General features: G+C 58.5%; 2 protein-coding genes across 5 annotated transcripts; one reads left to right on the top strand and one right to left on the bottom strand.

The window, feature by feature from the left end:
* The first annotated feature begins 36 nt into the window (after positions 1–36).
* GNB2 (G protein subunit beta 2) lies at positions 37–5,233 on the top strand. Its single transcript, XM_038539243.1, has 10 exons — positions 37–188; positions 2,489–2,634; positions 2,845–2,883; positions 3,001–3,107; positions 3,441–3,504; positions 3,588–3,750; positions 3,845–3,911; positions 4,175–4,376; positions 4,468–4,684; positions 4,755–5,233. The coding sequence occupies exons 2-10, from the start codon at positions 2,578–2,580 to the stop codon at positions 4,859–4,861; spliced, it is 1,023 nt and encodes a 340-aa protein (XP_038395171.1). The 5' UTR covers positions 37–188; positions 2,489–2,577; the 3' UTR covers positions 4,862–5,233.
* A 281-nt stretch (positions 5,234–5,514) lies between these two features.
* GIGYF1 (GRB10 interacting GYF protein 1) lies at positions 5,515–20,285 on the bottom strand. Of its 4 annotated transcripts, XM_038539240.1 has the most exons (29): positions 20,225–20,285; positions 17,127–17,253; positions 15,838–16,124; positions 14,954–15,105; positions 14,814–14,874; positions 14,601–14,711; positions 14,372–14,501; positions 14,169–14,264; positions 13,897–14,008; positions 13,675–13,783; positions 13,280–13,320; positions 12,885–13,055; positions 12,397–12,650; positions 12,156–12,264; positions 11,571–11,708; positions 11,285–11,382; positions 10,903–11,074; positions 10,616–10,782; positions 10,393–10,493; positions 10,190–10,306; positions 10,003–10,103; positions 9,759–9,841; positions 9,505–9,651; positions 9,193–9,417; positions 8,740–8,927; positions 8,474–8,634; positions 8,218–8,381; positions 8,000–8,129; positions 5,515–7,905 (listed from the first exon to the last, which is right to left on the bottom strand). In XM_038539240.1, exons 6-29 carry the CDS (start codon positions 14,633–14,635, stop codon positions 7,853–7,855), a joined length of 3,102 nt encoding a protein of 1,033 aa, XP_038395168.1. In that variant the 5' UTR covers positions 14,636–14,711; positions 14,814–14,874; positions 14,954–15,105; positions 15,838–16,124; positions 17,127–17,253; positions 20,225–20,285; the 3' UTR covers positions 5,515–7,852. The 4 variants fall into 4 exon arrangements, with proteins under 4 accessions (XP_038395168.1, XP_038395166.1, XP_038395167.1 ...); XM_038539238.1 differs by having other exon boundaries at positions 5,515–8,129; XM_038539239.1 differs by having other exon boundaries at positions 5,515–8,129; positions 8,740–8,924.
* Between the last annotated feature and the right edge of the window lie 201 nt (positions 20,286–20,486).

Genomic DNA, 20,486 nt, shown 5'->3' with positions numbered 1-20,486 from the left:
GCGCGGCGGCGACGGCCGCGTCACTGGCGGGCGGGATCCCTCCGCTCTGGGGAGAGCAGCGCTGGACGGTTGAGTTGGGGTGACTGAGGAAATCCATCCGCGTCGCCGCCGCTGCCGCCTCCGCCGCGGAGGAAGACAGGACCTCCCGCGCTCCTCTAGCGACCCTTCGCAGAGTCCCACCGCCACAGGTACCTCCGCTGACAAAAGAAGTCCTCCTGTCCCCCAGACCCAAATTCCCGTGGGGGAACCTCTCTTCCTTCTGTCTCCCCGGTCTGGCCTTTTGAGAGCGGACGTAGCACCCCAGACCTCCCCTCCCTTCCTCTGGCTCCGTCGCTCCCAAACCCGGAAGGGGAACTGGGGGGGACCCTCGTCCCCAATAACGCACGCGCTCCCTGCCTCATCAGGGGCATTTTCCCTGACCCCAGCCCCCAACCCAGCCCCTCCTGCTTCTTGCGCCCTGAGAAGTTGGGGGGCCAAATTCCGGTCTTCCTCTAGGCCCGGTCCCGCCCCCTTTCCCCCCATCACCGCCCTCCTGTTTGCCCCTGGGTAGCACCCTTCGTGCCCTCCCATGTTGCACCCATGCCGGCATTCGCCCAGCAGAACTCCAGAATCCTCAGAGGCAGGCAAGGCCGCGAGGCCACCCTTCTTTTCGCCTCCACCCTACCCTCGATTTGGGTTCTGGCCGCGTTTTCTGGCCGCGTTACCCTAGACCGGAGACCTCGGCACCCTGTTTCCTCTACTGGCCCTCACCCCAAGCCCAGTTCCCGGACGCCCTCACCCCACGCCTTGCTTTCTTTTGGGCAAAATGGAGGTCGTGGGGGCCGGAGGGCCAGGCCCACTGCGCTTCGCAGCGCGGCACCGGCCCGCGCCTTCCAGCTGCCAGATCCGGGACCCTCCCATGTCCCCTCCCCGTCGCCCCGCCGGACCTGCGGGGGCGGCGGCACCCCTGTTTCTCCTTGGGGCCCCGGCTGCTGTATGCCCAGAATCCGAGGGCCGCCGAGGGGGCCCTAGAGGGTGATGGGGATTGAGGGCTGGAAGCGTCGCCCCCGCCCCCCGCGGCTTCCTCCTGGCCTCCTTCCTTATGCCCCGGTCTCTGGCGTTGCCGCCCGGCCTGGGCTGTGGGCAACTGGAAGGAAGAGGCTTTGTCCTGGGGAGCTGGGGAGGTGGAGTGGGAGACTCTGCCAGCCCCCCGCTCCTATGGAGGGGCGTCTCTCGGCCCTAGCGTAGAGAGCTGAGCTGGCAGAGGGGAAATGTCAGTGGGGAAGAGGAACGCCCAGGACCTGGGGGAAGTGGGAGCTGGGTGGGGGACGCCTGGGTCGGCAGAGTGCAGTGTGCTTGGCCAGATCACACAGGTGTCCAGAGAGGGGGGCCGGACTCCGGGCACTGGAGCAGAGCCAGCCAGGTCCCTGGGGCCCCGGCGCGGAGCTCCGCGGCTGGGCTCCTGGGGTGCCGAGGGCGCAGGGCCGGGCCGCTTGGGGCCGCCAGCCCGCCCGCCGGCCCGCGTCTGGGAGAGAGCAGCTCCACGCCTCGGGGCCGGGGACCTCTCCTCGGAGCACTAATTACTCGAGAGTGGCTCCCATGGGCTTTCTGCGGGCGCGCCGAGGCGAGCGGCCTCGGCGCTGGAAGGAGCAGCGGCTTGGGGCTGCCTTCCCCTCCACCCTCCCCTCCGCCCGCCGTGGGCGGCTAATGGGGCGCAGCCGGCCCGGGGATTATCCGGGGTGAGCCGTCCCGAACCCATTAGTGCCAATAGGCTTTCCCAAATCCTGTAAACAGCCACTCTGGCGGGTTCTGGGTCGGGGCGGGAGGCTGGGTCGGGCGGGGGCGAGGGGGCGAGGGGGCCGGGGGTGGGGTCACCCACCCTACAGGTCTTTGCCTTGGATGCGGTTGCCTTGGCAACAGGGCTAGGGTGGGGGCACTTCACCAATGAGGTGCTCTCAGTCCGGGTGACGGTTGCCTAGGCAACCCCACGAACAGCCCAGCTTCCCTCTCTGGTCTCTCCCCCACCCCAGTCGAAGCTGGGGGTGTGTGTGGAGGGTGTGCGGCGTGTGGGGGTGAATTTAAAGAGGCACCGCCCCTTTTAAAATTAGGTGCTAGGAGGGCGGTGCCTGTGCGGGCCCGGGCCGACGCCAGGTCTGTTTTCGAAGGGACTCTCCCCGCCCCTTCCCCCTCCCCGTCCCCCCCCCCTTCAGTTCCTGCCGCGGGTGTCCCGCCCGGGCTGCTGTCCGAGGGAGGGGTTTCCCCTGCGCTTCCTCTTGCACTTCCCGCTCCGTTTCCGGGGGGCGGGAGGAAGATTGGGGAAGTCACCTCTTCCTGGGCAACATCGCTCCTGTGCCGGAGACCCCGGTTCTGGTTGGGGGACCGCGGCCCCCGCTGCTGTCCCCTCCCCCCTCCGACCGGCGCTTACCCCTTCCGGGCCGCGCTTCAACCCCGCCTTTTCCCCCTTCTTCCCCGGCGGCCTTGGGCCTGACGTCAGCCCTGCATCCCCCAGGCCTCGGGCCAGCGGCGAGGAGCTGTCTCCCCCAGCCCCCGTCCCGCGGCCCCCAGCCGCCCCCAACCCCGCCCCACGGGCCCGGCGCCATGAGTGAGCTGGAGCAACTGAGACAGGAGGCTGAGCAGCTCCGGAACCAGATCCGGGTGAGAGCCTGGCCGCTGGGCTGGGGAGGCTGAGGGGGCAGGGCCAGGTGGCCTGCTTCTACTGGGTTGGGCTGGGGGCGGATTTGTGTGTGTGGCTACTCTAGCCTCTCACTATCTCCTCTCCACTCCTCTGTCATCTCTTTCCCTGCCTCCTCCTTCCCCTCTCTTCCTGCCTCTTTCTGATGGGGTCCGCCATGCCATCTCTTATAGGATGCCCGAAAAGCATGTGGGGATTCAACACTGACCCAGGTGAGATGAATCCAGGGCCGGACTTGGGGTTTAGGGAAGGACCAAGGGTTTGAGGCATACTGTTTGGTGGGCCATGCTACCTGAACCTCCCTGAGCCCATTCTGCCTCTACCTCCAGATCACAGCTGGGCTGGACCCAGTGGGGAGGATCCAGATGAGGACAAGGAGGACCCTCCGTGGGCACCTGGCAAAAATCTATGCCATGCACTGGGGGACAGACTCAAGGTGTGTTTGTGTGTGGTTGGGGCCGTGTGCTGAGCTTTTGTATTTGTCCTGGCCTGAGTTTACAACACGCAGAAAGGGGCAGGGGTTGCAACCTCCCCAATCTAGTGGGATGAATGGGACGCCTACATTGCTCAGTGTATTTGGGAAGACAGTGACTCCCAGACAGCCCCAGGGAGTGGGAAACAGGACCATCCCAGCAGGAACTTTTGGGCTGCTGCTTGGAGTTACCTCAGAGGGCCTCCCACCCAATGAGAGAGGAGGAAAGGTGTCCTGTCTCCAGAGAGAGCTTCACACCCTGATCCCTCTGCCTCTTCCCCCACCACTTTTTAATAGGCTGCTGGTCAGCGCCTCCCAGGATGGGAAGCTCATCATTTGGGACAGCTATACCACCAACAAGGTAGAGGTGATGCCTGAGGCTGGATGGGGCAGGGCCACAGGCCTTGGCTGTCTCCGACCCTGGGCACTGCCCCTTCTCTCCAGGTCCATGCCATCCCTCTGCGCTCCTCCTGGGTCATGACCTGTGCCTATGCGCCCTCAGGGAACTTTGTGGCCTGTGGGGGGCTGGACAACATCTGCTCCATCTACAGCCTCAAGACCCGCGAGGGCAATGTCAGGGTCAGCCGGGAGCTGCCTGGCCACACTGGTGAGAGGGACCTGGCAGGGCTCTGGCGCTGTAGCAGGGGGTGGGGCTGTGCTGCCCGCTGTTAGAGACTCGGCTGACCAGCCCCTTTCCCCAGGGTACCTGTCGTGCTGCCGCTTCCTGGATGACAACCAAATCATCACCAGCTCTGGGGACACCACCTGGTGAGGCCCTGCCAGGGCTGTGTAGTCAGGGCTCACCAATACTTCCTGCCTGGGATGCCCCTGCCTTGGTGTTTAGTGTATAGTATATGCTCCAAGCGAGCAAGGGCCTTCTGAACACTTTGCCTCCCTTTCTTGTGATCCAGTGGCTCCCTGTGCCCCTTCCTTTAAGGTTCTATCAGGGCTGGGCTCACCTGGAGGGGAAAGGGGCAAGGAGTCTGCCCTGCACCCCTCTCTGATCCCTTCCTCCTTCCTGTTATCTCCAGTGCCCTGTGGGACATTGAGACAGGCCAGCAGACAGTGGGTTTTGCTGGACACAGCGGAGATGTGATGTCCCTATCGCTGGCCCCCGATGGCCGCACCTTTGTGTCAGGTGCCTGTGACGCCTCCATCAAGCTGTGGGACGTGCGGGATTCTATGTGCCGACAGACCTTCATTGGCCACGAGTCAGACATCAATGCCGTGGCAGTAAGTTCTGAGTCGAGCTGGGCTGGCCTGTCTCTGCCAGGCTACTGGCTCTGCTGTGTCCCTCATCCTGCTCTGTTCCTATGTCCTGCAGTTCTTCCCCAATGGCTATGCCTTCACCACTGGCTCCGACGACGCCACTTGCCGCCTCTTCGACCTGCGGGCTGACCAGGAGCTGCTCATGTACTCCCATGACAACATCATCTGTGGCATCACCTCTGTTGCCTTCTCCCGCAGCGGCCGGCTGCTGCTCGCCGGCTATGATGACTTCAACTGCAACATCTGGGACGCCATGAAAGGCGACCGCGCAGGTGTGTGTTGGGCGCTGGGGTGGGGGGCAGGGACCCCAGGTGGCTGGATTCTGATGGTCCTCCATCACAGGTGTCCTCGCCGGCCACGACAACCGTGTGAGCTGCCTCGGGGTCACTGATGATGGCATGGCTGTGGCCACAGGCTCCTGGGACTCCTTCCTCAAGATCTGGAACTAACAGCTACCACCCCACTGGGCCCAGGCCAAGAGGGGCCCTGCCCATGCCCACACTACAGGCCGGGAGCTTTGGGGCTGGGTGCATACCAAGCCTCCCTCCCTGGGCCACGGGGCCTTGGGTCCCTGCTCCCCTACCCAGGTTTGGTTCCTCCCGGGGGCCCCCACTGTGGAGATAAAGATGGGGATAGAATGGGGAAAGAGGAGGGGCAGAAAGCCCTCATCCTTTTGCTGCCCTGGGGTTGGGGCCTCATCCCTCTGGAGGGCCAGAGGCAGGAGGTAGAAACTCCAGGGGCTGGCTTTTTTAAAACTGGTTTTATTTTAATTTTTATTATATTTTCAGTTTTTCCATAAAGGAACCAATTCCAACTCTGTACCTGGTCTCTGCCCTTGCGTCTTTCTCACTCCAACCTCTGAGCCTAACTGTGCGTTTGTTGGGGCAGGGTCGTGGTGGTATATGGGGACCAGAGAGGAATCCCCACACCTTCTCAGCTAAAGTGAGGCAGGAGGACCTGCGCAGCAGGGCCGTGGATGTTCCCAAACACACACAGCACTCTGACCCTGGATGACCATAGTTGTCCCTGGCCACAGCTCTTTAAGTTCCTCACGCTTAGCCCCAAAGACCCTTTTCCCCAAGAAAAGACACAGAAGCAGAAGGGGAGAACACACACCAAGTTTTATTGAGGGAAGGGGAATATTTACAGGGGCAGGTAGAAGAGAGGGGAGTCACATAGGGTGGGAGTAGGGGAGATTGTGGGTCCAAGGCAGACAAGGAGTACAGAACAGCCCCTGCACCCACCCCAACCCAGGAAGGGTGGGAGAGCAGCTGGGGCCCAGGAAGACGGGTGGGAAAGGACAGCAATGGGGGTGGAGTCCCTGGGCCCCGGGGGCTCAGGGGCTTGTAAACATTGACCACTCTCAGAAGGGGATGGGGGTGGGAGAGGGCTCCCCCTACACTTCCTCACAGGGTTAAGGCCTCTCCAGGCTCAAGGGCCCCCTAAATTCAAAGTCTCTTTAGCTGGGGGAGAAGGGGAAGGAAGAGACAGGGAAGAGTGTCACCCCCCCTCCCCTGCATTGGCTGCGGCAGGGGTGGGGGTGTGGGCGGTTACATTCAGTCACAACAGTATCCCCCCCACACCTCTACTGCCGCCAAATACTGGCGTGAGGAAGGGGGGAGCTGGGGGGCCAGCAGCAGCAAGACATTTCCCCCTGGCCCATCACCCCCTTATTGCTTTAGAGAGAATATTGTCTTTTCACGGACACTAACACTGTTGAAACCAGGGAGAAGCAGGTGGAGGGTGTCCTCCACCCCCGAGGCCAGCTTTATCCCCCAACACTGACCCAGTTGCCACTTTGGTGCAAAACGAAAAAACAAACAAAAAAAATGTGGTCTCTCTGGGGTTAGATGGGAAAGAAAACGGGCCACTCCCCATTTCCCCAGGGCAGGAAGGATAAATACATTCATGGAGGGGAGGCAGTGGCAGAATCCTGCCCTAATACTGCGCTCTGAGCAATGAGGTCGATGGGAGAAGTTAGATGAGAAACCAAAAGATACAACAAACTGTTTAAAAAACAAACAACAAAACAAAAAAGAAAACACAAATGGAGACAAACCCAGGTAAGTGATTGGGAATAAGAAGTTGGTGAGCAACAGAAGGCAGCCTACCCCTGACCCAGGAGAGACGACACTTCTATTCTTGACCCCCCCCCACCTTACCCAACATTAAAAATGCATCAGGGGAGCAGAAAGGGGAGAGGCCACTTGCTTCTCTCCCATTTGGTCAATGGAGGGATCAGAGCAGAGCTGGGTGGTCCACATCCCACACAGCTGGCTGCAGGCAGGGAACTCCCTTCTAACAGCCCCCACACCGCAACCTGAAGCCCCATGCTGCCCACTCCCTTGGCCTCCTAGGCCCTCCTCTTGCCCCTTTCACAGGAGAAAACAGTCATGAAGTGGTGCCTCTCTCTCCAGCTCCTGGAGGAACTGCTCCACTCCCACCTCGCGCAGGGTTGAGGCAGAAGGCGCAGCAGGGGCTTGTGGCCCAAAGAATACATTCATGTGGCAAGGCAGGGAGCTGAGGCTTTCAGCTTCACACCCAGGCCGTCCCCACAAATGGCAGCAGTGGGGGAAGCCCTCACCAGGGCCAGAGCGAAAGTTCTACCACCCTGACAGCCAGATGAGGTTGGCACCGGCAGGCCCTTTCCCCTCTACCCCATCAGCCAGCACAGGATGGCAGCCTAGAGAGCTGAGGCAGCCTGGCCCATTTGTGCAACTTTCCCCCAAAGCAGCAAAGCCAAGGGGCTACTTTGGCCCCTACCTCGGACACCTCTGCCACAGTCACAGCAACAAAGGGAGCCGTTCACAGCGGGTCCGGCTGGCGGGGCTGAGGGGGCCTCGCTGTGCAAACTGCTGGCACCCCAGCTTCCAGTTACCCCAATGGCCCACCTTGCGGGGCAGGGAGGGTAAGTGCAGCCTCGGGGGCCAGGCAGGACAGGTCCATGGGGCCTATGTCCCCACTGCCCCAAAATAACAGTGTGTTTTTTCTTTCAATCTCCTAACCTTTTTTTTTTTCTTTTTCTTTTTTCTTAAAAAAACAAAACCAAAAAACCCCCAAAAAACCAAAAAACCCCCAAAAAACCTGTGGACCTTCCATTGTCACCCTCACTGTCCCTAGAGGGGAAAGGGGTGCTTAGAGTCTAGCTTTTAACAACTCTGTCTCTCCTAACATTTTCTTCAGGGTTGTTTAAAATGTTTTTTTAAAAAAAGAAAAAAGACAAAACAAAGGAAAAAAAAAAAAACCCTTCCCCCCCAATCTGTAAAGTGCCTCGTGGTGGGTGAGTTAAGGTGCATCGTGTGGTTTGTAACAAGTGCTGGGGACCCTGCCCCTGCTTCCTCCTATGCTCCTGGTGGGGAGCCTGCAGGCTGGGGACCCAAGGGTCCAAGCCGCTGTTGCCGCCCCTGGCCTACAGCCCAGAGGCTGGTGGGATGGGCTGGTCAGTAGTCATCCACGCTCTCGATCTCACCAGAAGGTCCGTGCAGGGAGTACCCTGAAGCCGGGGAGAAGCTGGGTTTGAGCTCTCCCTAGGCTCCTGGCCCCTGCTGAGTAAGAAGCCTCCTGCATGGCCACACCCCCAAACTCACCCAAGATGCTAGGATCTGAGTGCAGCATCAGCGCCCGCCTCTTGGCCTTGCTGCCCTCCCCAGGGCCGAGTTTGGTGCTGTGGTTGGTCTGAAAGGCTGTCTGTAGGGAGCCACTGCTCAGCCACGCCTCCTGTGAGGCTCAGAGAGGGAGGCTGGGTCAGCAGGGTACCAGCAGCCTCACCCCACCCACTAGAGGGCCAATCGGGCAGAAGCCTCACCTGCTGCTGCTGCCTTTGCTGGCTGGCTTTCTGTTTGGCCCTCCGTTCCAGGAACTGTTTGGCAAATTCTTTGGCTTCCAGCGTGTCCCCCAAGCAAGAACGGATATAATCGTGGACGTCGTAGGGGGATTCTACCTCCTTGAGGATCGCTACAGCCATGGGCACTAAAGGGCAGGGGAGGTGTTGGTCAGGGCCCACCTGACGCAGGTCTGGAAGCCCCAGCCCCACCCGGCCTTCCAGGGTATGTGGCCCGTACCATCCAGGCTGCCTGTGGTGCTCAGCGTGTGCAGCATCTGCTCACACCACTGGGTGAAGCCATCCTGGGGCCTGGGGATGCCCTGCAGCAGCTTCAACAGCTTCTCTTCCTCCTCTGTCTTTTTGCGCACAGGCCGACCTGACAGATGGCTGTACGAGTCACTGAGTGGGCCAGGGGTCAATCAGAGGCAAGAGATCAGCTGAGGCCTGTCACAACCTTCCACCCCTGCCCGAGCCCGGACAGAGCCTGCAGGGCCTGACACCCACCTGAGAGAGGGGCTGCTCCGGCTGTTCTTTAGGCCCAGGCTGCGGGCCAGGCTCCCGCCACTCTTGAGGGTGTCCTCCCAGAGCCCCGGGCCGCTGCTGCCGCCCCCACTCTTGTCGGGCCCGCCCCACAGCGGCCCGGCCTCAGATACCCACTGGTTCAGGGGGGCCGAGCCCAGGCCCCCAAGCTGCTATAGATGGCAAAAATCAGAGTGGCCCAAATACAGACACACACGTTCAAAACAGCTAAGTCGGGGGGCTTGTGGAGGCAGCCAAGTGGGGTGAGATGAGGGCCACCCAGAAAAGCAACACTTCAGAATCAGATATGGACCAGCGCTCAGGCTGGAAAGTTGGGGCTCAGCGACTCCTCCCACCCCGGGTCATCCTTGGAACTGACTAGAAGGGATTCTTGAGCTCAAAAATGCCAGTCAGTGGGGGAAGGGCCAGCCTGCTCACCACACGGTGGTTGGGGGCCTGGGCCCGCGATGGCTCCCGGGGTGAGGGCTGCTTGTGCAGCTGCCGCTCGCCCTCCAACTGCAGCTCCAGCAGCGTCTTCATGGAGAGCCCCTGCTTGGCCAGGCCGGCCCACAACGGGGGCGGGGAGCTGGGTGCCGGCGGCACCTGGACAGCAGCTGCCTGCTGCTGCTGCAGCAGCTTCAGCAAGAGCTCCTGCTGCCGCACCTGAACCGGAGTGACGTGGTGAGGGCCCATGGCCTCACCCTGGGGCCCAGGCCTGGTGGGCGAGGGGAGACGCAGCCAGGCACACACCTGCTTGCGCCGGAATAGCTCCTCCTCCTCCTGCCGCCGCTTCTGCTCCTCCTGCTGCTGCTGTTGCTGCCGCCGTTTCTCCTCCCGCCGCTTGCGCTCCTCCTCTTCCCGCTTCGCCCTGAGCTCCACTTCTCTGCGCTCTTGGAACTGGCATAGTCAATGTGCTCAGACGGCAGACCTGGGGGCACCTGGCCTTCCCTGCCTCAGCCCAGCCCTCACTGCCCAAGAAGCCCAGCCCCAGGAAGCCTACTCACTTTGTGTTGCAGCTGGAGTTGTTCTAGAATTGGACCCTGAGTCGAAGAGTTAATTGGTATGTCCCAAAGACTGGCCTCACCGCCTGCAGAAAGCAAAGGCAGCTGCAGGAGGAAGCTTAGGGTATGCTGGGCTGGAGCAGCCACAGACACAAAGCCCCCCACTCACCCGGGGCCTTGGGGGGTGCTGGTGGGCAGGGTCATCGGGGTTCAGAACACGGGGGCAGGGAGCAGGTGGGCCACACACCTGACTGTGATGAGGCTGAGGTATGTATGTCCCAGAGGGGACCTGAATCCGGCACCGACAAGGACCGGTTCATGGTCGGGAGCAGGTTCTGGTCCCCACCTCTGCTGAGCAAAGCAGTAATTCTCAGAACTCTGAGTTTCTCTGGGTCCAGCACCCCCACCCTGCCGCCCAGAGACCGGGCCTGGACCTGGGAGGTTTGAGAGCTTGGAGCTGCTGCAAGAACGCAGTGAGCTGCTGTTGCTGTGGCGGGCTCAGGTCCCCCAGAGCTGCCTTCTCCCGGAGCGCGCACTGTGGGAGCTGCCGGCTGCAGGAACAGAGACAGGTATCGGGGCGGAGGCCACGTAGCCTGGGCCTAGCCTGACGACCAAGGCCTTCCAGGCACCCCCATACCTGCCAACCAGCTGCAGAAACTGCTGGTGCTGCAGCTGCTGGTACAAGGCCGCCGCAGCTAGCTCCTGCTGCTTCTTCAGCCGCTCCTGGTCCATGTTGCCCTGAGGGAGAGCCAGAGCACTCCTGTGGCTCTGACCTTGTCTCACTCTGCACCTGCCACTACAATCCACCCATTCAGCTCCCATTTCCCCTCCCCACTCCTCACCAAGGCAGATGTGCTTACCAACAGTGGGGGGGGTGAGGGTCCTGGGGCAAAGGGCACACGACCCCACATCTTGATCACCTCACCCAGTGGCTGGAAGCCCTCATCACAGCCCCGCTTCACAAGCAGTGCCATAGAGAAATAGCCTGCCTGGAACCACTCTGCCATCTCCTGTGTTGTGAAGGGACCTGGACCAAGAAAAGGGGGACCTCAGTTAAAAGCTGTGCCAGAGAAGCCCTGGATGAGAATGGTGTTGTCCCCTCGCCTCCAGCAGCCCCTCCTGCACGGTCCCCACTCCCCACAGGTACCTTGGATCTCGCCCTGAGGGTCCTTGTAGAACCACTTCCGGGCTGCACCGTGGCTAAGGGGGAGGGCAGTGGCAGCTGCTGAGTGGCGCAGGCCCTGGGCCTGCATGGCGGCCGTGAACTGCTCCTCCTCCAGGGAGCTGTCCTGCAGCGAGGCCACCAGCTTCTCTGCCTCCTGGGAGACCAGAGAGAGAGGGAAGGCTTAATTGCACAATCACGGCAATATCAGGATGGGCTGGGGCTAAGGTCGGAGTGCGGTCAGGAGATCAGGTCACAATGCAGAAGAACAGACGGGGAAAGCAAGGAACTGGGCAGGGACAGATGAACAATGACTCTCTATTCCCCAAAGGGCTGGATCCCTAGAGCCTTCTGAGGTCCCTCACACCTGCTGCAGGTGCTTTAGGCCTTCATCGTCCTCCAGATCTCCAGGTGGGCCAGAGGGTGAGCCCACACCAGGACTCAGAGGCACTCCCCTCATATCATCTAGAAGCAAAGAAAAGAAGTGAAATGGGGGGGGGAGAAGACAGAGAAGAGAATGAGACACTCCCCTGTCCACCCTCATTCCAGAAAAGTAGGCTCTAGTTCTACCCTGCCTCCAAGATTCCTTGGGTACCTCCCTCCTGCAAGAAAGGGGAGCACCCCCCATGCCCACCTCTCCTCCCCCCAACTACCTTCAGTGGCCGGCAGGTCCTTGTCTGCAGGGTCATCACCTTCCCCATTAGCTCCCCAGAGTGGGCCCAAGGTGGGCAGTGGGGATGAGGAGCTAGACTTCTCCTCCTGAGAGGGCAGTGGGGTCAGTTCCTTCCCTCCTGAAAGAAATGGGTAATTATCAGAATTCAAAACCTGAGAGGCCTTAAAAATTATTTGGCAGAAATCCCCCACTTGTGGCCAGAAGCTAGGCCTCTGGGCACTGAATGCACCCAGATAACTTTGGTCAACTCCAAAAAATCAGCACCACAAACCCCACCTCACAACACTGGACACATCGTCCCTGCCCACAGCATAAACACAATACCACAGACTTAACACTGCATTCTTGGTTTGCACAGATCATCTTGATCATGCCTTAGTTTGAACTGACACACTGCCTTCTCAGACACAGCCCTGCTGCATTCCTCCCCACACCTGGCAACACCTGCTCTTCTCCTAAATCACCTTCTCCTAAAAACGGGTGCATAATCTGGTGAGGGCCCCTCTGCCTGCCTGGCCTGGCTCAAGGCACTCTTCTTCCTCCCCGCCCCATCCTACAGGCTCACCTGCTTCAGGCGCCCCCTCATCTAGCCCTTCAGAAGGCTCTTCCTCTTCTTCCTCCAGGCCCTGGAAGTCGAGCTCCTGCTCCTCAGGAATAGGCTCCTTGGGACCTTTCTGCACGAGGTTAAGGGACACAGTGGGGACAAAGGGCAGAGGATGAATGGGTACGAACAAGAGGTGCCCCCTGCAGGATAGATCCCACCACCCTCTAGTGTAGACCTGCCGCCTCCCCCCTTCCTCCCATACCTTGAGAGGCAAGAAGGCCCCAGAGGCATCGAAAGTGCCCATCTCTTCATCCTCATCATCCAGGCACCACTCTGGGAGCCCATCCTTGTCTTCCTCAAAGCCGTCAGGCCCTCGGCACCTCCGGAGGTGAGAGCTGCCTCCCCCACCCCGCCCTTCCTCTTCACCACACCCTCCTCGATCCCCTCGCAAATCAAATTCAAACTTGCGACGCCGGTCCCCATGTTCCCGCCAACCAGCAGAGCGGGGGCCGCCATCTGGGCAGGAAAAGTCAGAGAAGGGAAGTCAGTGTCCCAGTCAAGCCAGCCTTGACCCTTCTGCTGTCCATCAGGTCTTCCCCCCACTTGGGGAACCCTGGCATTTCCAGGCCTGCCCTCCCACCCACTCCACTCCAGAAAGCTGTTTTCTCTACCCAGCCATGGGCGCCCACTCTCACAGGAAGTTCCTGCCACCCACTGCCCTCCACAACACCCATCCGGCCCCAACCTCACCGGGGCTGGCTGAGCGCCAGCGGTCGCCATCTCGCCGGGGTCCTGCCCCAAGTCTCCAACTGCCCTCCTCCTCTTCTTCTTGCTCCTCTCGGAGAGAACGCCAGTTCTCGCTATCTGAGCGGGCATGTTCCTTCCTTGGGCCAGCCCCTCCCTCCTCAAACCCGGATCGTGCTTGAGGGTGGGGGAAGATAGAGTGAGAAGAACAGCAGCCACAGTCCCTGGAAGACTCTTACTATAGACCTTACAGTAAAAGAGACCAGCTCTGGGCCCTCCTGTCCCCACCAACGCCTCCCTCAGGAAAACACCCTCCTAACAGCATCACCCATTTAGTCCCCCTTCCCCCCGCCGCCTCACCCCAATGACCCTCAGGACCTGGTCATTGCTACACTCCGTACCTCCGTCCCTCCTGGCTGACTTCTCAAACCTTCTCTCGCCTCTGCAGAAGGAAAAGGTATTTCAAAGGAGAACAGATTCCCTCCCCCAACCTGTGGCATCTCTGCACACCTTGTCCATTCTGCCCTGAGAAGGGGGGTAAGGGGGAGGTTTTAGGGAAAAGTCAGGCTTGGGATGGAGCCCAGGGGGGCATGTAGAAATGAAGGTCACAGAGTAAATACTAAGAGATTCAGAAAAAAAAAGGAGAGGGCCACAGGGAGTCACAGGGCAAAGAGGAAAATCTGTGACCAGGGCTCATCTGGTGGGTCTCCTATTGACCTCTAATGACAAACACCCAAGCCCCCCTCCAAGGACTAAGCCACAAGACTTCTCTGCTCTGCCACTATGCTGCCAGCACCTGTCATCCCAACTCTGGCTACGCTGAATCTCCCGAGGGTTTCGGCCAAAGGCCCCATCGCCTTCTTCAATGCTTCTTTGGTAAAAGCAACTATCACCACGGCCTCGGCCTAGAGAAAGGACAAGATACACATGGGAAACCTGCCTAACCATCTCTTTGCACCCTCAAAACCATAGCCTCGCCCCCCGGCCCACCCCTATAACACACCATCACCCTCTCTACCTCGGCTCCGAGTGCTGCCCCTGCCACGGGAGGTGCCACCTAGGGGGGGGCCAGCCCCTTTTCCCATCAGCCTCAGCACAGCCACACTGTTCACTGACAGGGAGAAGTTTCTCTGAGGAGGGAGCCAGGGGTGGGAGTGAGGACCCAGGCACCCACCCCTCCTCACCCCTGCCTAGAACCACAACCTCCACCACCTGTCTTCCCAGGTTCAGCCCCTCTCTCCCAGGTGAAGACCCAGCGCCCCACCCTGCACTGCCCCGGCCCAGCCCCACCTGCTCCTCCTCAGTCAGAGGCTCCAGAGCCAGAGGCTGTAGTGGCTCCTCCTGTAGGACCGCAGCAAACTCCTTGTCCTGCAGCTCATCAGGCACCTGTCAATTGGGGGAGGAGAGCCAAGATCTCATGCTCCTGGACCCTCTCCACTGGCTGAGACCCAACAGGCAACCGGGTCACATACCCTACACCTGCCTACCCTTACCTTGTCCTCCTTGATGTAGAGAGCCAACATCTCTTCTCGCCCATAGCGATAGTCAGCCAGCTTGTATTTGGGCATGGCAGGGGATGGGGGTGGGGAGGCCACACTGCCGCCACTGGAAAGGGCCCTCAACCTACAAAAGGGACACAGGGAAAGAAGGAAAAGAGACTGGAGTCTGAGCAATTCTATTCTTTTTGGCTTCTCCAAGCCATCCACAGCATGTCTAACTCACCACTCAGGCCCAAAATTGAGGGTCTCTGCTGCCATTATGAAGCTGGGTGTGTCCTCGAGGTCAGTGGGGCTGAAGGGAGGAGGGGGGACCTGGTGTTCACTCTCCAAAAACCTGTGGAGAAGCAGGAACACTAGGCCTTGGAGACAGCACACCCGGAGAACCACAAGAGATTAAAGTATAGATTCCCACCTAACGAACTCTAAAAGGACTCACCTAAGCCAAGCCACGTGCCACTCACACCATGAGTTAAGCGAACTGTCACAATGAGGAAGATCTGGGGGAGGGGAGGAAACAGGGCAGCTAGAGCCCCTTCCAGCTTCAGCAGGGGGTACCTCCCTCCACCCTAGACTCACTTGGCAGCCTTGCCCCAGGAAGCAGGTAGGGATGGAACTGGGCTCTCTTCAGGAAGGGGCCTGTGCTGGAATGAACCAAGGTCCCCAAGCAGCAGGATGATGATCTGACTGCAGTGGTGCCTGAGAAGGGAGCTTCACTTCGGGGAAAGATCCTTACCAAGAGGCACAGAAACAAAGCTGGGGTTAAACCAATGGGCCAGTTGGGCTTTCCTACTTCTGGCCCTCCTATGGCCTGCATAACAGGGAGATGCATAGCTGCTAAAAGCTTCTAGTTATCCAGGCAGGGGAACCACAACCCCAGCTCCTCATCTCTGTCCCCTACAGTAGGCCTCAAGAGTAGTTTAATTCCCTCAGCCGAGCTGAGTGAGGCACTGGCAGTGTGGCAGAGAATGCCAAGGACCTCTCCAGACCTCAGTGCCCTCCCAGTGTGGTGCAGCATTTGGTAAAGGGCTGGCTGAGGTATGTGGGAATGCTCAGGACAAAGGTAAAACACAAATAAGACAAGCAAACAAAAAACCGACTGAAGCCACAGATATTCTAAAGACAGAAAACATCAGGTATGAAAAGAATTACAAACAAAATCTTGGAGGAAAATTATTTCCCTCCTGAAAAAACTCAGGGCTGCCTGTTTGGTGGCTAGAATCCAGGGATTCAACTGGGGGGGGGGGGTGGTCAGAAGGAGAGTGGCAGTGGGGAGGCCCTATTCCAGGCAAAAAGAGAGGGCACACGGAAGGCTGCAAGCAGGTTAAGTCTAGTCAGTGCACCCTGGGGCTGGTTTACCCAACAATAATCAACACCCAGACCCTTTCCATGGATCAGAAAGACTACTAAAAATCAAAAAAGGAACGTGATTATGCTATAAACTAGGGAAGAGCTCCCCTCACCATAAAGTAGAAATGAGGTTGATAGAAGCAGTGGCAGTGGCAGTGACCTGTCCCTCTAAGGAACAGCAGAGGAGACTCTCTGGAGGCAGCTCATCCCTGGCAGTTCCAAGCGAGGACAGATGGGCAAGGTTTCAGGGAGCTGCACAGGGGCTTCCCTCACTGGCTGGTGGGGAAGCTGGACCCGAGTACCTCCACAGTTTCCATCAAGTCCAAGACTCCACAGCTCTGGCAAGAAAGGAGGAGGAGTTTCCACCAGAAGGGCCACGGGAGAGTAGTTCTCACTACAGCTGCACATGGGAAAATGAAATAAAATGCTATGACAAAGATGGGACCCAGTTCCAGGATACCAGCATCCTACCAGGAAATGCAGCTTTGGAGATCATTTAAAGCGGGGTGGACCACCCCTGGCATGAGCATCTCTCCTACAATAGCCCCAACTGGACATTTCTGGTGATGGAACATGTCATAGCACACATGGCCATCAGGAGATACATCTATTGAAAAGCTCTCCCTTTCACTGGATTCAAACAAGCCTCCCAGGACAACAGAGTAGGTTCATTCTTCCCACGCTATAACCCCTACTTAATATGGCCAGTGAATCAACTTGAAGATGGTATGTGAAATGAAACAACCCGGTCACAAAGGAAGAAATACAGGATTCCTCTTACCTGAAATTCCTAGAAGAGTCAATTTTAGAAACATAGAGAGTAGAACAATGGGTGCTAGGGCTGGGGGGAGAGGAGAGTATTCAATGGGTACTGAGCTTCAGCTCAAATGGGGCAAATCTAAAAGTTCTGGAGATGGATGGGGTTAAGGTTGTACAATATGAACATCCTTAACCTCGCAAAATTAGACTCTCAGAAATGGATAAATGGTACATATTACTACCATTTGAAAAAAGGGGGGGCTCCTGGGTAGCTCAGTGGTTGAGTGTCTGCCTTGGGCTCAGGTTGTGATCCCCTGGTTCCGGGATGGAGTTCCACATTGGGCTCCCCGTAGGAAGCCCGCTTCTCTCTCTACTTATGTCTCTGCCTCTCTGTGTGTCTCATGAATAAATAAATAAAAATCTTAAAAAAAAAAAAAAAGTCTAGGGAAAAGAAAGACATTTAGAAATAGCTACTGCATACCTAAGTCTTCCTCACTCCAACGAAAACACTTCACATTCCTTCAAACCAACCTCAGGAAAGACTGTTCTAAGCTTCCTGAAGTTCATTCCAGAAGCCCCATCTTGAGAGGGAAGATGGGGGACAGAAGAGCCCTCTGGGTATGGAAGGCAGAAGACCACTCACCCTCCCTCCCTTCCAGGGAGTGGCAAAGGTGGCTCTCCTTGATGCTCTCTGCTCCTGGCTTTCACCTCTGTGTCCTGGTTGTAAGGAGCAAACTGAGGAGTGGCTCCCAGTGTGAGAAGCAGAGCAACTGCAGAAGCAAGGGAAAGGTAGTCAGGGCAGGGGAAGCAGAGAAGCAGCTGGAAAAAAGTCACAGGAGGACCTGGTCCCAGCAGCTGGTGGCCACCGGCCATTCCCTACACTGCAGGAAGTGCCACCCAACAGCACACACACTGCCCCATGGTGCCCACCCTCCACACCCATGAGTCTTCTCCATGTTTCCTCCAAGTTAATGGTTCTCAATTAAAGGGGGGGCTGTGCTCCCCAAGAGACATGTGGCAATATCTGCAGATGGTTTTGGTTGGCATGACTGAAGGGCACTACTGGTGTCTAACAGAGAGCAGAGACGCTGCTACACACTCTACAACATGAAGGGCAGCCTCCCACTGCCCCCCACCCACAACAAGGAATCAACACTGCCATGGTTGAGGACCCTTCCTTCGTATCATGGGTGCTGATAAAGCCTATTCTGTTTATGGGGAAGAACGAAGACAAAAGAAACCAAGTTTATTCCAATTCAGTTTCCCCTCCGGTGAGCAAGCAAGGAAATTGTTTCCTAATTGTACTGTCCCATGAGAGAAATATGAACTCCTGCCAGGAGAGAAATCCTTAAGAAGAGATTCAAAAAATTCTGCTAAGTTTCTGTATCACAAACTCTCAAAGTTTGGGTCCCTTTCCAGTAGCAAAGAACCAGGACAAGGAGCAGAGCAGACAGGACTGCGGACAGCACTCTTTCCTGGCTTCTTAATCTTAAGGCTCTCCTCACAGGCTTATTCCTCCAGCTTATCTGCCACCCCATGGCCCTACCTTCAGCATCTGTTTGCCTCATCTCCTAACTGTCTCCCTAGGCCCCTGTCTGCCCGATCTTCTTTCTCAGGCCTTAACATACCCTCCCTCCCCTGGCACTGGAATTATTGCTACTAAAAGGCTGCCCCCTGCTGGAGTTGAGGGGAGAGGACACACACTGTCCAGGATGCTCACAACAGGCTTGCAGGAACAGGAGCGAAGCCTGTTCTCTGGGGTTCAGAACTCTCAGAAGAAAAATATCCAAAGAATACGCAGTCCTAGTACACACTAAGTTAACATTATTTCCTCATTCCGTCACCCCTAAAATTAGCCCTATTCCAGAGCAATGTGCCTTGGCACAGAAAGGTACCACTATTAACAGAAGTGGAGTCCCAAATTCCCCAACATCTGAGCAACCAGCAACCACCCAGCCCCAAGCCTGTTGGGAGGTGACTCCGCCCTTTCTCTGGATGGAAAGATCCTCCATGCATGGTAGAATAATTCTGAGGCTCAGGAAGGGGTGCAAGACCATGTTCCCCCTGCCTCTCTGAGCCATCGTGATAATGTCCTTGGCATGTTTACTGGTTAAGTTCTCAAAGTGCTTTCACACTTTACCTCATTTGATCCCTTCTGCCCACTTGCCCAGTCTCGGGACCCAGCCAGGGAAAACAAGGGAGGATGCAGCTGCCCCCACAGGGGACCCCATGTTCCTGACACACTATTAGAGACTGGAGAAGGGATGCACAAGCAGCAAGAGCCACCCTAAGTACTTGGTAAGTTTTAAGCCATTTAAAATTTCTCCTTAGAATTTTTAAAATCCTTCACGTAGCAACCTCTTCTCCCTTTCTCTGTTCTCAAGTGGGGCAGCTTTTTCTATCTCTAACCCAACCACAAACAAGGGCAAACTGGGGTCCTTGAATTCCTCAAACCACAACACTAATTTGTCCACTGGCTACAAAAAGCCAGGCCAGAGATCTAGAAACAGAACTCACTTGACTGTAATCACCATATGGGACCGTTTAGGTCCCTGCTCCCTAGGCCACGGCAGCAATGCAAAGTCCACATCTGTCTCATCCCTTCCCAATTACACAGATCTACAACTAGGAAATAAAACTGGAGCTGGGTGAGGGGTGGGTGGCCTGGCACTTCAAGGGGAAGACTACAGATGAAGGATCCTGAGAGCAAACTCCCCATAATGAATGGCAAAGGGGATCAGCCTAGCCTGTTGGTATCTAAGGGGCTTCACATGCAGAGACCATGGGTGGGGAGCCAAGGTGCCACTGGCATGTCAGCTCCAAGGGACAGTGGAGAAGTGGCGTGCAGGCTGAGTTTGGGGTAAGCAGCAAGAAGAAACGAGAGAGAGAGATACAGACAGACAGACTGGGGTGCGTGGAGGAAAGATCCGGCGGACAACTGACTTAGCATCTCCCAGGGCTGGGGCCCAATGAAAGACCAGACCGGGAAGCTTACTAGGAATTCTAACGACTGGGTAAGAAAGAGGGTCTCTTTCAAGTTAACTCGGGGGGAAGAAAAGAGGCAAAGTGTGAGGGACCGTAGCCAGGAGACTAAGCTGTTAGAAACGGACGGGCAACAGGGAGGAAGGAGACCCCAATGACCAAGCATTAATGTCGCCCGCTGAAAGGAAATTTAGGTGAAGACCCAGCGGAGGTGCTTCGGTTAAGAAAAGCTTCCACGTTGGCCAAAGTCATGGAACGCCTGGACTTTAAGACCCGCAGGGCCCAGCTAATTCCGGTCAAAGCCCGGAGGCTCGTTGGGGGAAGTCTCCGGGGAGCGCCGGGCACTAGGGTCGGGGGGCCGGGGCAGGCCTGGCGGAGGATGCGGGTGGACGGGAAGGGGCCGGGCAGGGCTGCCGAGGTGCCAGAGGACGACCGTTAGGAGCGCGGGGGTGGGAAGGAGGCGGGCCGCCCGGGAGGACGGCGTGCCCTTCAGGGAGGGGGCGCCAGGTGCGCGAGGCGAGGGGCGAGGGGCGAGGGCGTCCTCCCTCGGGGCCGCGCCGAGGAGGGGCCGGCGGGAGGGCGGACGCACCGGGCGGCGACGGCGGCAGCGGCCTGGGCAGAGAGGCGGGAGGGTCCGTGCTGGCGGCCCGCGCGCTCGCTCTGGCTCTCGCAGGCTCGGCGCGGCCGCCTCAGCGTCGGGGGCGGGCCTGCCCCGGGCCCGGCGGCGGGCCGGGGTCCGCGGGGCCGCCGAGCGCTTACCGCGGCGGGCGGGCGGCGCGAGGCTCCGGTCCCGGGGCGTTGGCGGCGCGCGGCGGGCCAGGGGGCGGCGGCGGCGGCGGCGGCGGCGGCGACGACGACGGCGGCGGCGGCGGCGGGGGAGGGGGCGCTGGCGCTCCCGCGGCGGCCGCTCCTCTCTGTTTGTGTTTGTAGCAAGATGGCTGCCCGCCTCGCACCACGTGACGCGGACGCGGGGCCGCGGGGCCGCCCCCTCCGCCGCCGCGGCCGCCTCTGCAGCCGCCGC

The sequence above is a fragment of the Canis lupus genome, chromosome 6 (genome assembly GCF_011100685.1).
Source record: "Canis lupus familiaris isolate Mischka breed German Shepherd chromosome 6, alternate assembly UU_Cfam_GSD_1.0, whole genome shotgun sequence".
NCBI classification, from domain to species: domain Eukaryota; kingdom Metazoa; phylum Chordata; class Mammalia; order Carnivora; family Canidae; genus Canis; species Canis lupus.
This window is presented reverse-complemented; position numbering and strand designations above follow the sequence as displayed.